Raw genomic sequence first — 17,087 nt, 5'->3', positions numbered from 1 at the left:
CATGTCATTTCATTGGCATATATTACACATTTGGTAGTCGGATGACTTATATACGTACTTGTTGATATTATTATTGTTTTCCTTGCTTCCCAAGGCATGATCTCGTTCACTTATACTTTATTCTTATGTGAATTCACGGAGTCGTAAGAGGTGTGTCTTAGACACTTCCTACTGAGCAGTTGGCTCACCCCATTTGATTATTAATATTTTTCAGGACACGTAAGGGAAGTGGCGGATGACGCTCCTCCACAGGTTTTGATGGGTTAGTGGACTGTTTTGACATATTTTGTAACTATAATCTAATTTTATTATTATTATTATTATTTTTTATAAACCCTAAGATAATAGGTATATTATATATTGACATAAGAAAGGACAATGACATCCTTAGTTGACATTGGGTTCTGATAAGGACCCGATTCGGACCCTTGAATTTTGGTCGTTGCAACAATGTTAAGAAAATATATATGTATATATATATATTTAAAGGAGTAGAAGGGGGGGGGGGGGGGGGAAATAAGAAAAAGAAGAAGAAAAAAAGTAAGAAAAATGACAACTTAAAAAGAAAACAATTAAATTTAATTTAATAAGAAAATTTTAACTTTTTCTTTTCTTTTTTTTTTGAGGAATTTGAAAAGTAAAATAGAAAAAATAATAATAATAATAATAATTAGAGATAATTTTAGAAGGACATTATATAAAAAAATTCCATATATAGAAGTATAAAATATAAAAAAAAAAAAAAAAAAATTTATGTATAGTGAATGTCAGATTACAGCCGCGAGAGCATCGCAATCTGATGTCATGGTGGGGGATCAGACTTGAAAATGAGGGTGGAAGAGTAGACGCAAAGACTTTGACTCTCTGTACAACAACTTGACTTGATCTAACGCTTGATTAAAGTCTTTAGGCATCCACATCTATGGTTGGTTTTGTCTCACCAACTTGGTGCTAGCTTGTCCAAATATTTCTAAGACTTTTGAGTTTTGATAGAGATCACAAAATCATCAATGCTCTCCCAAAGGAGGGATAAGGCTCTTATTCCATGTAGCAAATTTGAAGACGTGTGAGTCAAATTGATTAGATTAATATAAGGGAAAGCCACAATTTGCGTCAACTCCCCAGGCAGGCGAGTCCAAGTGAAGCCAGGAGTATTTTTTTAGTCTTGAATGGAAGTCTCTTCACCACGTACAGTTCCTCTTCCCAAGTCTAAATGCTCTTCTGAACTTGTTCTGTTCTTTTCTTCATTTTTGGTCACATAGATGATCATGAATAACTTCATTGCAACATTTGGCGTGCTTCTCTTGTTTTGGTTTCTATTAGCAGCCACTTCCATCTTTAGCTCAACTGATGGACAACCACCAACTGGTTTTATTTGCAGTGAAAAGGAAAAAAGAGCCCTTCTAAGCTTCAAACAAGGTCTCACAGATCCTACAAACTGGCTATCGTCGTGGTCTACACATCAAGACTGCTGTCAATGGACAGGAGTCCGCTGCCACAATGTAACAGGCAGAGTCATCAAGCTCCACCTCAGTCCATATGATCCCGACATAGAGCATTCTTCCGAGTTGCGTGGCAATATTACAACCTTATTGCTCGAATTAAAATTTCTAAGATCCTTGGATTTGAGCTGGAATAATTTTGGAGGCGCGACTATCCCAAGTTTCTTGGGTTCTATTACAAGTTTAAGATTTCTGAACCTGTCAAGTGCAAACTTTGAGGGGGCAATTCCTCATCAGCTTGGCAATCTCTCGAGCCTTTGCGATCTTAATCTTGGTAGAAATACACTTTATGTTGATAATCTTAGTTGGATTACTCGCCTTCATTCCTTGGAATACCTTGACATGAGTTACGTTGATCTTCACAAAGCAACTGATTGGCTTCAAGTGGTGAGCATGCTTCCTTCCCTTTCACAACTTCATCTCTCCAATTGCCAACTTGACAAAATGATTCCACCTCTTGGGCATGTTAATTCTACGTCTCTTCAAGTCCTTGATTTATTTGAGAACCGTTTGAATTGCAAGATGCCTAATTGGCTGTTTAATCTCAGTAGTAGTCTTCATTTTCTTGATCTGACCATCAATTCTCTATACGGTCACGTACCAGATGAGATTGGCCAGTCGAAATATCTTGAATATCTTTCCCTTTCTTTAAACTCATTGTCTGGTACCATTCCTAGATCTATGGGAAACTTATCATCCTTGAGGGTATTAGATCTTTCTAATAATCAACTGAATGGCACTCTTCCGAAGAGTCTTGGGCTTCTTCCAAGTCTAGAGGTTTTATACGTTGGAAATAATACCTTAGGAGGCATTGTTTCTGAAGTGAATTTTGCTAGACTCTCAAAATTGAAAAATCTGGAAATGTTTTTGAACTCTTTCGTCTTCAATTTCAGCTCCAATTGGTTTCCTCTCTTTCGACTTGAGTATCTTACAATGAGTTCCTGCAACTTGGGACCAAAATTTCCGGCATGGCTACGAACACAAACTTCTATTAAGCTGTTAGACATTTCGCGTTCAGGAATTTCTGATGTAGCTCCAGACTGGTTTTGGAGTTTGGCTTCACGCATAGAATTGATCAATCTCTCTGACAACAGGATCAGTGGTGATGTATCAACCGTCTTGCTAAACTCTAGTGAAATTGAAATGAGTTCTAACTGCTTCAAAGGCCAATTGCCACGTCTATCTCCAAATGTTAAAGTGTTGAATATGGCAAATAACACTCTTTCCGGACCTATTTCCTCTCTTCTGTGCCGGAGGGTGAACAGAAACAATACCTTAGAGGTTCTGGACGTGTCAAATAACCTTTTATCAGGTGAACTTTCTAATTGCTGGATGTATTGGCAATCGTTGACCCATTTAAACTTGGGGAGCAATAACCTGTTCGGTAAAATTCCCACTTCAATGAGTTATTTATCTCAACTCAAATCATTGCACTTGCGTGATAATAGCTTCTTTGGAGAGATACCCTCGTCGTTGCAAAATTGCACTGTATTGGGGCTCATTGATTTAGGTGAAAATGAATTTACGGGAGTCATACCAAGCTGGATGGGAGAAAGAGCAACTCTAATAGTTCTTCGCTTGAAATCCAATAAAATGACGGGTAATATTCCTCCACAAATATGTCAGCTTACTTATCTTATAGTTCTGGATTTTTCCAACAATAGCCTATCAGGAACTGTTCCAAAATGTTTGAATAATATCAGTGCGATGACTGTAATAGATACTAGAGATTCTACCTCATATTCTTATGAAGCTTTGGAGTATGGCTATGACTATGGCTCCTACTTGGAGACACTCTGGTTGGTCACAAAAGGGAGGGACTCGGAGTACAGAGCCATTCTTGGACTTGTTAGGAGCATAGACCTTTCAAGTAATAGCCTGTCTGGTCCAATCCCTCCTTAGCTCTCAAGTCTTCATGCATTGCAGCATCTGAACTTGTCTCATAATCACTTGATAGGTAAGATACCAGAGAAAATCGGGGGCATGACAACGTTGGAATCCCTTGATCTTTCAAACAATTATTTGTCAGGTGAAATTCCTCGGAGCATGTCTAATTTGACATTTCTTAGTTACTTGAATTTGTCATACAATAACTTGTCCGGAATAATCCCTTCAAGCACACAGCTTCAAAGCTTTGGTGAAGCTAGTTTCATCGGCAATGATGAAGTTTGTGGGGCTCCTCTCCCATAGAATTGCACAGAAGAGGATAAATCTCAAGGTGCAGCTCAGGCTGGCCAAGACAAAGAAGAGCCTGAAATGTTTTGGTTTTATATAGGGATGGGACCTGGATTCGCTGCTGGCTTTTGGGGTGTTTGTGGTGTTCTTTTCTTTAAGAGGACTTGGAGGCATGCTTATTTTCAGTTTCTTGATGACATGAAAGACCGGATCTACTTGAAAACACTGCTACAAGTGAACTGGTTTCGCAACAAGTTTAAGAGATCGGGTGAACACACTGCTACTTGAACACACTGCTACAAGGTAAGACTTCGATGTTCCTTGAAGGGTTGTTTGGTTGAAGTGTCTATTTTGTTCTTGCTGTTATAGTTTGACAATAAATTGTGCACAAGTGTGGTTTGTATTACACTTATACTAATTAGTACTTCTAAATGATCATGGATTTTATAGTACACAACAGGAGGGTTCCAGTTGTATAATAATACTTGCAAGCACTTAAACCTTAATGATTCAATGTCGGTGTCTTTGTTTGTTTGGGAAATCAATTAAAATCTACTTAAGACCTATAATGTTCACAGAATATATGTAAATGGAGATATTTTTACTTCTTCCCACACATTAGTGCAGATAATTTGGAAATAGGAACTTCGAAAACAAATCCACTCACCTAGAAGAAGCTATGTAAAGCAGAGTGGCTTGGTGGCAAGCATCATTTTGATCTTCCTGTACATAGTATAAAATTATAAATGGCTGTGTTAATAAGAAATCTTTTTCTTTTATTCATTTCATCACAGCAAGATCTCTGCTTTTCCAAACTGTATCTAAACATGCTAATATAGAATTTAGAATTTCAATCATACCTCCTCCCCTCCAGATTTTACAGCCCTGTATCAAAGAGGAGACAGCAAACTAATATGATTTTGACACTACTAGTTTCAAAATCTTTGGATAACGGTACATGTTTTTGTTGGAAACGGCATTAGAAAACGCAAACTTTGGAAGGATTTTTAAATAGATTCTGCTAAGAATTTTTTGCGAATCTATTGAAGAGCGCGTTCCTCTTTGCGAGGAGATGAACGTGGTATATTTATTTTCTCAAATTCGTTTCCGGGTGAATGAGAAATTGGCTCCAAAGTAAGTGATTTATAAAGCCTAAATGGGTGTGAATAAAGTGGGAAATACTTGTCCCACATCGAAAAAGTAGCAAAGCAACCTTGAGTATATATATATCTAGTATGGGATTTGAATTTGGGCCCAAGGGCACCCAAATTTTTAAGAGGAAGAAGACCTAGGCTAGCTTGGATCCTGTGTGATTGAAATCTATTAATGGTTGAAGTTTGCTTGCTTGCTGGGCTGGATCGGATTAAGAGTTTAAATTCAAATTAAAAACCATAAAACAATTTTTGTTTGAACACTTGTCTCATTGGTCCACGATGGGTGCACCCATTTGGAATAGGCACCATTAAGCCTATAAATAGCCCTCTTTGGATTCATTTCAAGACACACCAAATTCAGAACAAAATCTTCTCTCTTCTGAATTTACTTCTCCCTCTTTTTCTTTTATAATCTGTTTGGGTTCGACCCTAACCAATTGGGTTCAAACCTTAAGGATTCTGTTTGGGTTCAACCCTAACTAATTGGGTTCAAACCTTAGTCACTCACTTCGAGTCCGAATCCGAATCTGAGAGTACTTCACTGAGCCGGTTCACCTATTCCATTGGTTTGAAGTGCTACTACCAAAGAAAGAAAAGTCGTTGTATCCTGGGAGATAGAAGCCGGAGAGTCCGTTAGCACCGTAGCGGGGCGTATCTGTCTTAAGACTATAGAATTAAATTCTAACCTCGACTTTATCAGGTTCTTTTATAGTTTATTTTCTTGATATTAAACTATATAAATATATATAGATTATTATAATAAATATTATATTTACAAATAATATTTAAATAAATTATACTATAGTATATGATACATTTTTTATCAATAGTTTTTTCAATAGTAATGTCTTGGCAACATATTTTTCATATATTTAATTTATTTATACAAGATACTGGCTTGTAAAAACAACCTTTGGCACATGTCTTGTTAACCTTTAAATTATAGACTATATTTATTTATTATTTTTTATGTTAACCTTTAAATTCTTGTCTTGAACGTAATGTAATTGATTCAATTGCAAGCTTATCTTTTCCGAATTATGATGCAATTGTTTAGAAAACCTGTATGTTATTCTTTTTCTTTGTACTAGTCAAAGTAAGGTAAAATTTTTTTTTTTTTAATTATTGTCTTAGTTGTTCAAGAGTATTAGTATACTCAAATTAGATTCAATTCTATCTATATAGTGCAGAATATGATTCGTAGTAGTATCGATTTGGCCTTCTAATTACTAAATATTTATTTTTTATGTTGTATATAACTCCATGACATTTGTATTAAATAAGTAATCAAGGTGTGCATAGTAGTATTTTTGACACTCGTTAACAATTGTATTTTTCAAACTTGATTAATTGGCTTCACAATTTTTACTTGACTTAACATTACTCCTATGCTCTTTGATGGCACCAGGGTGGAAGGAAGGAGACTGCATGTGTGTGGACGCGGTTGCAAAGGAAGAATGTCTTTTGATGTTATGTTTGTTTCTCATTGTAATAAAAAAAAAAAAAAACACATTTCTAAAGTAGATTTGGAGAAATAATAATAAAGATTATCTGCACAATATATAGATTGCTGTTGAAAATAAATATTTAATAGGCCTAATTTAAATAGGGTTATAAATTATACATACATACATATATATATATATATATATATATATATATATATATATAATACGTTTGTTGGTTTCGTGTTCTATTTTTTTATAAATTTATTAACAGCTTCTTGAACTCTTTTTTTTACCATCCTTTAGTGCTTGTTTACCAATGCCAATATTTGTCCCTTCAAAACCCATGAAGATGAATATTAAAATTCTATGCGTGGTTCAGAATTGTAAGAATAATTTATTGTTCATACAAAGCAGAAAATGAATCAAAATTTCTTTCACAGTTTCACCAACTGTTTTTGAAAACGGAATTTAAAATTACGTAATTTTATGATCTCTTTTTTAGTTTACTACATAATTTTGAAAAACAGAACTTAAAATTATTGGAAGATTCAATGCGAAGAAGGCACAAACTTCACTTCATTGAACTGTAATTAAAAGCTTATCGGTACGATGTAATTTTTGAAAGGAGTCGAGGCCACACTTCTCCAAAGAGTCAAAATCGTCGAGAGACAACGACGGCCACAAAACCCACATGTAACAACCCAAAAATTCGGCATAACCTCTACTAAAAAAGTCCTACTTCAACCTGCTGTAAAAATATAAGAATACAATGGCCTCACTTGGCAATATAACACATTCCAACATTTCATTCATCCATTTATTATACCCTAACATAGTTCATTTTTTTGGTGCAACAACCACATACCATCTAATCCAAATACATCATAATTACAGTCACAAAAACATGATTAAGAGTCCTAACATACACTGAGACATTTTACAAGAGTTACTCCATGCTCATCATTATAATTACAAGGTTTCCAAACACAAAATTATAAAGAACATAATTATATCATTACAACGTAAAACTTTGGTTGCAAAAACTAACAAAACGGTCTTCTAATTCAAACTAAGCTTGTGATGGAACGTTGTCCGCCACTTCTTTTCCGTGTCCTGAAAAAAAATGTTTAAGTAATGGGGTGAGCATAAAACTCAGTAGAAATCGCCTAAGACATTAGTTTCGGACTCCTTTGAGCTATACAACATCTAAGAGAATAGAAAATGGAGCTGGGGTCATGCCATGGGGTTCAAATAACATTTCCATTTAACAAGTAATTTTCCTAGTCACAAGCACAATTTTAGAATTAATGTGCGTGAAATGAAATGAGATGTGATGTACTCGTCCCAAATCTGATCTATACCGACCCAACCCACACTTTTTTTAAAAATCCACTGACTGACTTTACCGAGACGAAATTAATAATTATCCCTGGTTCCAAATCCGGCACCTGTTAAAGGGCCTAGTATTAACTTTTTCACGCCTTACACGGGGCCGTGCTCCCTCTAGGTCAAGTTAGCCCTGGACTTGCGAAATCCGGTTCATTTTAAAAAAAAAACCTTTCCATCTTTTTTAAAAAAAAAAACTTTACTCTTTAAAAGAATCAAATTTTTCCTTTCACCTCTTCTCCGAACCCCTCCTTTATGCCATGATATGCTTTGTAATGATTTACATCCTTATAATTTCAATTCCATCACTATATCAAGAACAATATCACCATGGCACTTATAATACTCAAATAGAATCATGGCATTTTTAATAATCAAATAAAATCATTGCATGCTCTAGAAATCCAACACATCAAAAACATCACTATTCCAAGTAAACATGTACAAGAATCATCCTTAAACATGTTCAATATACAATCATATACATTATGTCATAATTTAACATAAAATAAATAAATAAATAAAATGGCAAAGGACTTAGATGCTTGCTCAATGGAAGGTAAAACAAGGTGCATTAGGTAGACCCGTACCTCAATTGGAGATTATGCCAAACAAAGCCTCAAATTCAGCCCAAAACCCTAGAATTTTGAAATCCAAGGATGCTCCAAATTGAAATCAGCTCCGATCAAATTGAAGGCCTCAACAAGCTTATCAAATTTGCCCTAAGTGGTAAAATCAGATTCTCAATAGTTTGAGAGAAACCAAAGTTTGAAGTTGTAAAAAAAAAAGAAAAAATAAAAGTCAATGGGAGAGAGAGGGAACTGGTTGTGAGAGAAAGTGAGGTTTTGCTGAAGCCATTATAATTGTTATAATGTCCTGCGGGTCCCACCACTTCTTTTTTTTCTTTTCTTTTATAATAATCTTTAATAACATAACTTATAAATATTTATATATATACACAATAACTAATTCACTGCCACACCAATTAACATATAAATAAATAATCTATGCACAAAATAACAATGTAAGAAATGCAATGTAACCGTAATATAATCCCCGTACACAACAATACCAGTAACGAGTTCCACTTGGAACCTCCCAGCTCGAAAAACGGAAAATGCCGAAATGGTGACCATTGCATTTCCAAGAGCTCTGAAAGGAAATGCCCCCAATCAAATCTCTGACACACCTGGCACACCCCAAGGTATTCGGTACGTAAAACGAAAAAAGACTAAAATACCCTCCACCTCAGTGATGGGTTCGGTCTTCATCGATGCGAGCCTCTTCGAGTATGCACCTGTGAACGGAATCAGGATTTTAATTTAGGAGGGGCACAATGTTAAGAATATATATATATATATATATATATATATATATATATATATATATATAAAGGACTAGAAGTAAAAAAAAAAAAAAAAAAAAAAGGAGAAGGAGAAGGAGAAGGAGAAAAAAAAAAGTAAGAAAAATGACAACTTAAAAAGAAAACAATTAAAATTTAATTTAACAAGGAAAATTTAACTTTTGTTTAAGGAATTTGAAAAGTAAATTAGAAAAAAATATATAAAAAAATAAGAAATAATTTTAGGAGCACATTATATAAAAAATTCAATATATAGAAGTATAAAATATAAAAAAAATTCTATATGAATAGTGGATGTCTGATTACAGCCGCGAGAGCATCGCAATCTGATGCCATGGTGGGGGATCAGACTTGAAAATGAGGGCGGAAGAGTAGATGCAAAGACTTTCTGTACAAGAACTTGACTTGATCTTACACTTGATTAAGGTCTTTAGGCATCCACATCGATGGTTGGTTTTGTCTCACCAACTTGGTGCTTGTCCAAATATTTCTAAGACTTCTGAGTTTTGATAAGAGATCACAAAATCATCAATGCTCTCCCAAAGGGATAAGACTCTTATTCCATGTAGCAAATTTGAAGACGTGTGAGTCAAATTGATTAGATTAATATAAAGGAACCCACAATTTGCGTAAACTCCCCGGGCAGGAGAGTCCAAGTCAAACCATGAGTTTTTTTTTAGTCTTGAACGGAAGTCTCTTCACCACGTACAGTTCCTCTTCCCCAGTCTAAATGCTCTTCTGTGTAACAACCCTAAACTGATACCCTTTTTTAAAAATAAAAAAAAAAAGATTTTAAAATAAATTTAGCATGACCTCTCCTAAAAAAGGGCTTACAACCACCTGTTCAAATAAAAAAAAACGCAATGGCCCTTCTTGGCCCTTCAAGACATATTCAACCTGTCCCAACACACAACACAAATAATATATTTCGGCATCCCATTCATCCGTTCATTATACCTCAACATGGTTCATCTCATGGTGGAACATTCACATACCATTTAATCCAAATTATCATAATTACAGTCCCAAAATATATGGTTAAGATCTAAAGTACATGTCTTACAACGTTTGGACAACTTATACTAAAGTTACAGTCCATAATTATGATTACAATAACAAGGGTCTACAAACCTCTATACCGAATATAACAAACTAAGGTTTTACAAAAATATGGGACTTAGTACAAAAATAGCAAAACAATATTCTAAATCCAAATTAAGTCTGTGGTGGAACGTCATCCGTCACTTCTTTCCCATTTCCTGAAAAAAAATTATTAAATAATAGGGTGAGCATTTTGCTCAGTAGGCGGTGCCTAAGACACACCTCTTGTGTCCCCGTAAATCCAAACAAAGAATTGAACAATAGGGGGCGGGGTCATGCTATGTCGAAAAAAATATACAACATAATAATCAATTTCAACATACACAATGAGATGCTATAAAATGCGAAGCATGCCGATGTCGCTCCCCATTTTCAACATCCAAATCCATCACTTTCAAACCGTTAATGTAACCCCCTTCATTAACTCTTCAGCGCCGAGAGAAGGATTGGCTACTGACCCTGACCGTTGGTACCTCCGCATCGTCATTTGGGCCCAGATAGCTCAACCACGCTAGGGCAATCTCCCTAGTTCCCCCTAGGTTACATTAACCTACCGGCCCTTTGGTGACTCCGCGGCGACCGAGTTTTTCATAAAACACTTTAATCAAAACTTCTTTCCCAAAATTCTCCTTTTTCATTTTGAAACACTTTTCTCCATTTTCACGCCCAATGACATGCATGAACATTACAGATTTTCTCAATGTCATGACAATGAAAGACTTTTATACTACACAAATTAACATGCTTCCATTTAACAATTGCTAATAAATTACTAACACCATAGGCATAAAAGAATTTACACGTAAACATGCTTTCCACATAGTAAATTTTAACAAGTTTACAAACACACAAGCATATAAAATCAACATTTAAGCATGTTTTTCACACAAATCCACATATACACATAATCATGAATTTCATATACAAAACCAAATCATTTTAGAGGCATTTATCTCAAATCAAGCATGTTTAGCTATAATTAACAAAGAATAATTCACAAAGGAGCAAGAATTTCATGGATTAGGAACCCCTACCTCAAGTGTGATGCAAAACCCTCAAATGGGTCTCAAATTTCGAAAGTACTAGGGAGCACCAAAACTGAAATTGCTGGTATGGATTCGAAGGCCTCGTCGTGGGCTTCGATTTGCCGCAAACGGCTTCTAAAAACTCCAAGTATTGAAGGAGTAATTAAGCTCTAAAGTTTTAATTGAAAAAAAAGAAAAGAAAAAGCAAAGCAAGGGGAGAGAGAGAGAGAGTAACGGGAGCAGGAGAGAGAATTGAGAAAGTGAGACCAAAGTGTGGTCTCTAACCCATTTATGTGATAATGGTAGGTCCCACATATTATATTTTATTTTTCCTTTTTCTTTTATCTTTAATTCTACACCACATACATAAATAATGCACCACCATATAAATGTCACATAAGTCACATAAAATAAAATGCAAATGGACCCAACCAAAATCCCAATGCATGACAATACCGGTAGCGGGTCCCACACGGGACCATCTAGCCCGAAAAACAAAAAAAATGCGAAAATGCCTAACCTTACATTTCCAAAAGTCCTGCACTCCATGGAATGCCCCCAACCAACCATCCGGCACACCCCACGGTGTCTGGTACGTAAAATGAAAAATGACGAAAATACCCTCGCATTAACAAAATTATGGAAAAAATGAAAAATGCGGAAAATCAGAAATATCACATTCTGAACTTGTTTAGTTCTTTTCTTCATTTTTGGTCACATAAATGATCATGAATAACTTCATTGCAACATTTGGTGTGCTTCTCTTGTTTTGGTTTCTATTAGCAGCCACTTCCATCTTTAGCTCAACTGATGGACCACCAGCAGCTGGTGTTATTTGCAATGTAAAGGAAAAAAGAGCCCTTTCAAGCTTCAAACAGGGTCTCACAGATCCTGCAAACAGGCTATCCTCATGGTCTGTATACATCAAGACTGCTGTCAATGGACAGGAGTCCGCTGCGACAATGTAACAGGCAGAGTCACTGAGCTCCACCTAAGTGCACATGATTCTTACCAGTTGGGTGGCAAGATTACTATCCCATTGCTCAAATTAGAATTTCTAAGATACTTGGACTTGAGCTTGAATGACGTTCATGGCATGAGTATTCCAAGTTTCTTAGGTTCTATGACAAGTTTAAGGTCTCTGGACCTCTCATATGCAGGATTTGTGGGGGCGATTCCTCATCAGCTTGGAAATCTCTCAAGCCTTCGATATCTTAATCTTGGTGGATATACACTTTATGTTGATAATCTTAGTTGGATTGCTCGCTTTTATTCCTTGGAATACCTTGACATAAGTAGTGTTGATCTTTACAAGGCAACTGATTGGCTTCAAGTGGTGAGCATGCTTCCTTCCCTTTCAGAACTTCATCTCTCCAATTGCCTACTTGACAAAATGATTACACCTCGTGGTTTTGTTAATTTTACGTCTCTTCAAGTCCTTGATTTTTCTATCAACCTTTTCAATTCCAAGATACCTAATTGGCTGTTTAATCTCAGTAGTAGTCTTCGTTCTCTTGAACTGTGGTACACTTCTCTACATGGTCACATACCAGATGAGATTGGCCAGCTGAAACATCTTGAATATCTTCGCCTTTCTATGTACTCATTTTCTGGTCACATTCCTGTATCTATGGGAAACTTGTCATCCTTGTGGCTATTTGATCTTTCTCATAATCAACTACATGGCACTCTTCCAAAGAGTCTTTGGCTTCTTACAAATCCAAAGATCTTATCCATTGAAGATAATACCTTAGAAGGCACTATCACTGTTTCTGAAGTGAATTTTGCTACACTCTCAAAATTGAAGGCTCTGGGAATGTCTTCAAACTCTTTCATCTTCAATTTCAGCTCCAACTGGTTTCCTCCTTTTCGACTTGAGTATCTTTCAATGAGTTCCTGCAAGTTGGGTCCAAAGTTTCCAGCATGGTTACCTCTTAAGCAATTAGACATTTCGCTTTCGGGAATTTCTGATGAAGCTCCAGATTGGTTTTGGAGTTTGGCTTCACATATGGAATTGATCGATCTCTCATACAACTGGATCAATGGTGACGTATCAACCGTCCTCCTAAACTCTAGTGTCATTAAAATGAGTTCCAACTGCTTCAAGGGCAAGTTGTCACGTCTATCTCCAAATGTTGAACATGGTAAACAACACTCTTTCCGGACCTATTTCCTCTTTTCTGTGCGAGAGGTTGAATAGAAACAATAACTTACAGCTTCTGGACATGTCAAATAACCTTCTATCAGGTGAACTTTCTAATTACTGGATGTATTGGCAATCATTAACCCATTTAAACTTGGGGAGCAATAAGTTGTCTGGTAAAATTCCTACTTCAATGGGTCATTTAACTAAACTCAAATCATTGCACTTGCATGATAATAGCTTCTTCGGAGAGATACCCGCGTCATTGCAAACCTGCAAACTATTGAGGCTCATTGATTTAGGTGAAAATGAAATTTCAGGAGTCATACCAAGCTGGATGGGAGATGTCACAACTCTAATCGCTCTTCGCTTGAAATCCAATAAAATGACCGGCAATATTCCTCCACAAATATGTCAACTTTCTTCTATTATAGTTCTGGACCTTGCCAACAATAGCCTGTCAAGAACTATTCCAAATTGTTTGAATTATTTCAGTGCGATGACTGCAATAGATACTTCAGATTCTGATTATTCTGAAGCTTTAGATTATACGTATAACTATGACTACTACATCAATGGCTACTACATTAAAAGCTTCTACATTGAGGGTATGCGGTTGGTCACAAAAGGGAGGGACTCAGAGTACAGAGGCATTCTTAAACTTGTTAGGAGCATAGACCTTTCGAGTAATAGTCTGTCTGGGCCAATCCCTCCTCAGCTATCAAGTCTTCATGCATTGCGTTTTCTAAACTTGTCGTTTAATCACTTGATAGGAAAGATACCAGAGAAAATTGGGGGAATGACAATGTTGGAATCCCTTGATCTTTTGGAAAATTATTTGTCAGGTGAAATTCCTTAGAGCATGTCTAATTTGACATTTCTTAGTTACTTGAATTTGTCATACAACTACTTTTCCGAAATAATCCCTTCAAGCACCCAACTTCAAACCTTTGGTGAAGCTAGCTTCATCGGCAACGCTGAACTTTGCGGAGCTCCTCTCGTAAAGAATTGCACAACACAGAGAGAATCTCAAGGTGAAATCCCTGTGGGCCAAGATAAAGAAGAGTCTGAAATGTTTTGGTTTTATATAGGGATGGGACCTGGATTCGCTGCTGGCTTTTGGGGAGTTTGCGGTGGTCTTTTCTTTAAGAGGACTTGAAGGCATGCTTATTTTCAGTTTCTTGATGATATGAAAGACCGGATCTACGTGGCCACACTGCTACAAGTGAATTGGTTTTGCAAGAAGTTTAAGAGACCAGGTGATGTCCACTGAAAGTCATCAATCAATTTTTGAAGGTATGGCTCCAAAGTTCCTTGAAAGGTTGTTTGGTTGAAGTGTCTACTTTGTTCTTGTTGTGGTAGTTCTACAATAAATTGTACACTCTGTGGTTTTTTTTTTTTTTTTTCTTGTTTTTAATCTCCTTATTTTGAATTCCAAAACAAAATTCTGTCTATCTTCTCCATGGATGTAGGCCAAAAGTCGAACCACATAAATCCTTATCTCCTATTGTGTGTGTGCCTATTTATATTTATATTGTTATTATTTATCTTGTTCTCATAAACCCCATTCGATCCTTTCGCAGCATAACTCTTTTGCGCTTGATTATATCAAAATAGCAAGAGCTCTGCATTTCTAAACTGTACCTAAACACCCTAATATATTTGGCTTCCCCAGCTCCCTTGTGCTGTTGGTCTCACATTTTATGGTTTAGAAATCGTATTCTTAAGCACAACTTCATTTATTGGCTGGCTTTCAGGAATGGACTTTTAATACGCTTGATAGTAACTCAATTTCTTACCTTCAGATCCCCAATACTTGTTTCCTTTGCACCTGTCACCCTTGAGTCCATTAATCATCTCTTCTTCAACTGCCCATATACCTCTTTCATTTAGGCTCCGTTTGTTTGGATGTAAAATATTTTTTTATTTTCTGGTGTTTGGTTGTCGTAAAATATTTACGAATAAAAAAATATTAAAATTTAACAAAAATAATTTATCCATAAATTTTCAGCAAGTTATTTTACATGTCTCGCCTGATGGACTCGACCTTAACCTCAACGTAGACCTTTGCCAAACACCGACAAAGTAAAAATAAAAAATATATAATTTTCCTAAAAATATATATATATTTCAAAAAAAATATTTTACGTGAAAACAAATGGAGCCTTAGACTCACTCTCAACACCTTGTTGGCTTTCATCTCTCTCCTAACTCTTGGCCTGACATCATTGCTCACTGGAATTCTTCCAAGAAATCTGCCAAGTTTTTGATCCATAAGTTAATCCTCAATGCCACTGTTTTTACTCTACCAGGTTGGAGAGAAATGCTACCGCTTTCATAGGGAAAGTTTCTCCTCCTCAAACTCTAATTAAAGCTATCAAGGATCTTAACTATTTGGATGAATTCTGGAACTTTCAAAACCTTCGGACTTAGGTGGTTGCACATTCCTTATTAACAATTTGCGAGTAAGTGTTTGCCCCTTGTTAGGCTATAGATTGTTTCTTTTGCTTCCAAGCTTTAAGCTTTGGACTCTTTCTATGTTGCTCAGCTCGCTGTAGGGATGTTTGTTTGTACAGTTTTCTCCTTCTATACAACTTACTACCGATTACTGAAAAAAAAACATGGTGTGTCTGAGGCAAAGGTGAGGACAGTGCCATAAAAAGGCGTTGGAAGTAAAATTTACCATAACATGAAAAGTAATTTACTTCATTACAGTATATGTAGATCAAATAAGTCATAAAGGCAAATGGGCACAGTGGGGCAAAGCACATCTAATTAGGGGAAGGAATTTCTGAGAAATAAACGTACCTCAGCAAAGCATCATGGAATTGGAAAAATCTGTTATTACTCCATCAACAAGTTGGATCTATCTTCCACTGTATGGAGAGAGAGCGCAATGCTCGAAGTTTCAGAGGCTCTTCTTCATCCGCCCAATCAAAGCTTTTTTTACAGAGCATTTGCGATCTCATCAGAGGGTGCAATTAGGGTTATCCATGTGTGGGATCTTCCTGATTCGTGCACCATATTCGTCTTCATCAACCAACCTTGCATAGAAACACCGAAGCAAGCCTTGCAATCTCCTCCGTTACCAGAAAATATAGTCGTTATCGACTCTGAGAATGTTATATGAAGATGGGTTGGGCTGCTTCTCTTTCGTTGGCTTTTGTTTGGGGTTTTCATTTCATTTCCTCTTTTTTACTAATACAATTATCTGAAGGTAAAAAATTCTCAGCAGAAGCAGGAGTCCTAAATTACAAATTGTTCTATTTAAAAATTATATTTTTTATTTTGGTTAAATTAAGTAAAATAATTACATACACATCAACAATTATTGTTTAAGGTCAAAATGCCCTCCAAATTCTTATAAATACCAAATTATCTTTTTTAAATTAAATAATTTTTTCAGTTAAAAAATTTAGAAAAATTCATTCAAATATAACTGATTTTAAGTTATTTCAAATATGCCCTGCATGCTAGTGAATATCCAATTAATTAACAATTTAATTGAACTGTTATCTTAAGGATATGTGGTGATAGCCATTTATGTGTACCGTTAGAGATTTGACAAATAGAAGTGTTTAATTGTGAGAATGGTTAGGAATTGATATTCAGTGAAATGATGGCTCGGGAAGGTCATTATTGACCTGAAAGTAAAGTACTATTATACTGAGAATTGAATCAATTCGTTCACTTTGGTGTTTGAAGCTAAGCTTTTATTTTTATTTTATTGTCTATGAATGGTCAAATAATTTTATTTATTTAATTTTTTTCTCAGCAGAAGTTAAAGCAA

General features: G+C 35.8%; 1 protein-coding gene and 1 long non-coding RNA gene across 2 annotated transcripts; one reads left to right on the top strand and one right to left on the bottom strand.

The window, feature by feature from the left end:
- Nucleotides 1-1,262: 1,262 nt before the first annotated feature.
- LOC132304968 (receptor-like protein EIX2) lies at nucleotides 1,263-3,692 on the top strand. The gene is made up of 2 exons (XM_059802662.1): nucleotides 1,263-3,372; nucleotides 3,460-3,692. Exons 1-2 carry the CDS (start codon nucleotides 1,263-1,265, stop codon nucleotides 3,690-3,692), a joined length of 2,343 nt encoding a protein of 780 aa, XP_059658645.1.
- A 6,113-nt stretch (nucleotides 3,693-9,805) lies between these two features.
- Nucleotides 9,806-16,466, bottom strand: LOC132302231 (uncharacterized). The gene is made up of 2 exons (XR_009480781.1): nucleotides 16,106-16,466; nucleotides 9,806-10,287 (listed from the first exon to the last, which is right to left on the bottom strand). It is a non-coding gene; the product is annotated as an uncharacterized LOC132302231 (long non-coding RNA).
- Nucleotides 16,467-17,087: the final 621 nt, after the last annotated feature.

This window comes from Cornus florida, unplaced genomic scaffold, assembly GCF_030987335.1.
Source record: "Cornus florida cultivar Cherokee Brave unplaced genomic scaffold, ASM3098733v1 CherokeeBrave_3.0.0_Hap2_Chr04, whole genome shotgun sequence".
NCBI lineage: Eukaryota > Viridiplantae > Streptophyta > Magnoliopsida > Cornales > Cornaceae > Cornus > Cornus florida.
Note: the sequence above shows the minus strand (reverse complement) of the source record. Positions and strands in the feature narration are given on the sequence as shown.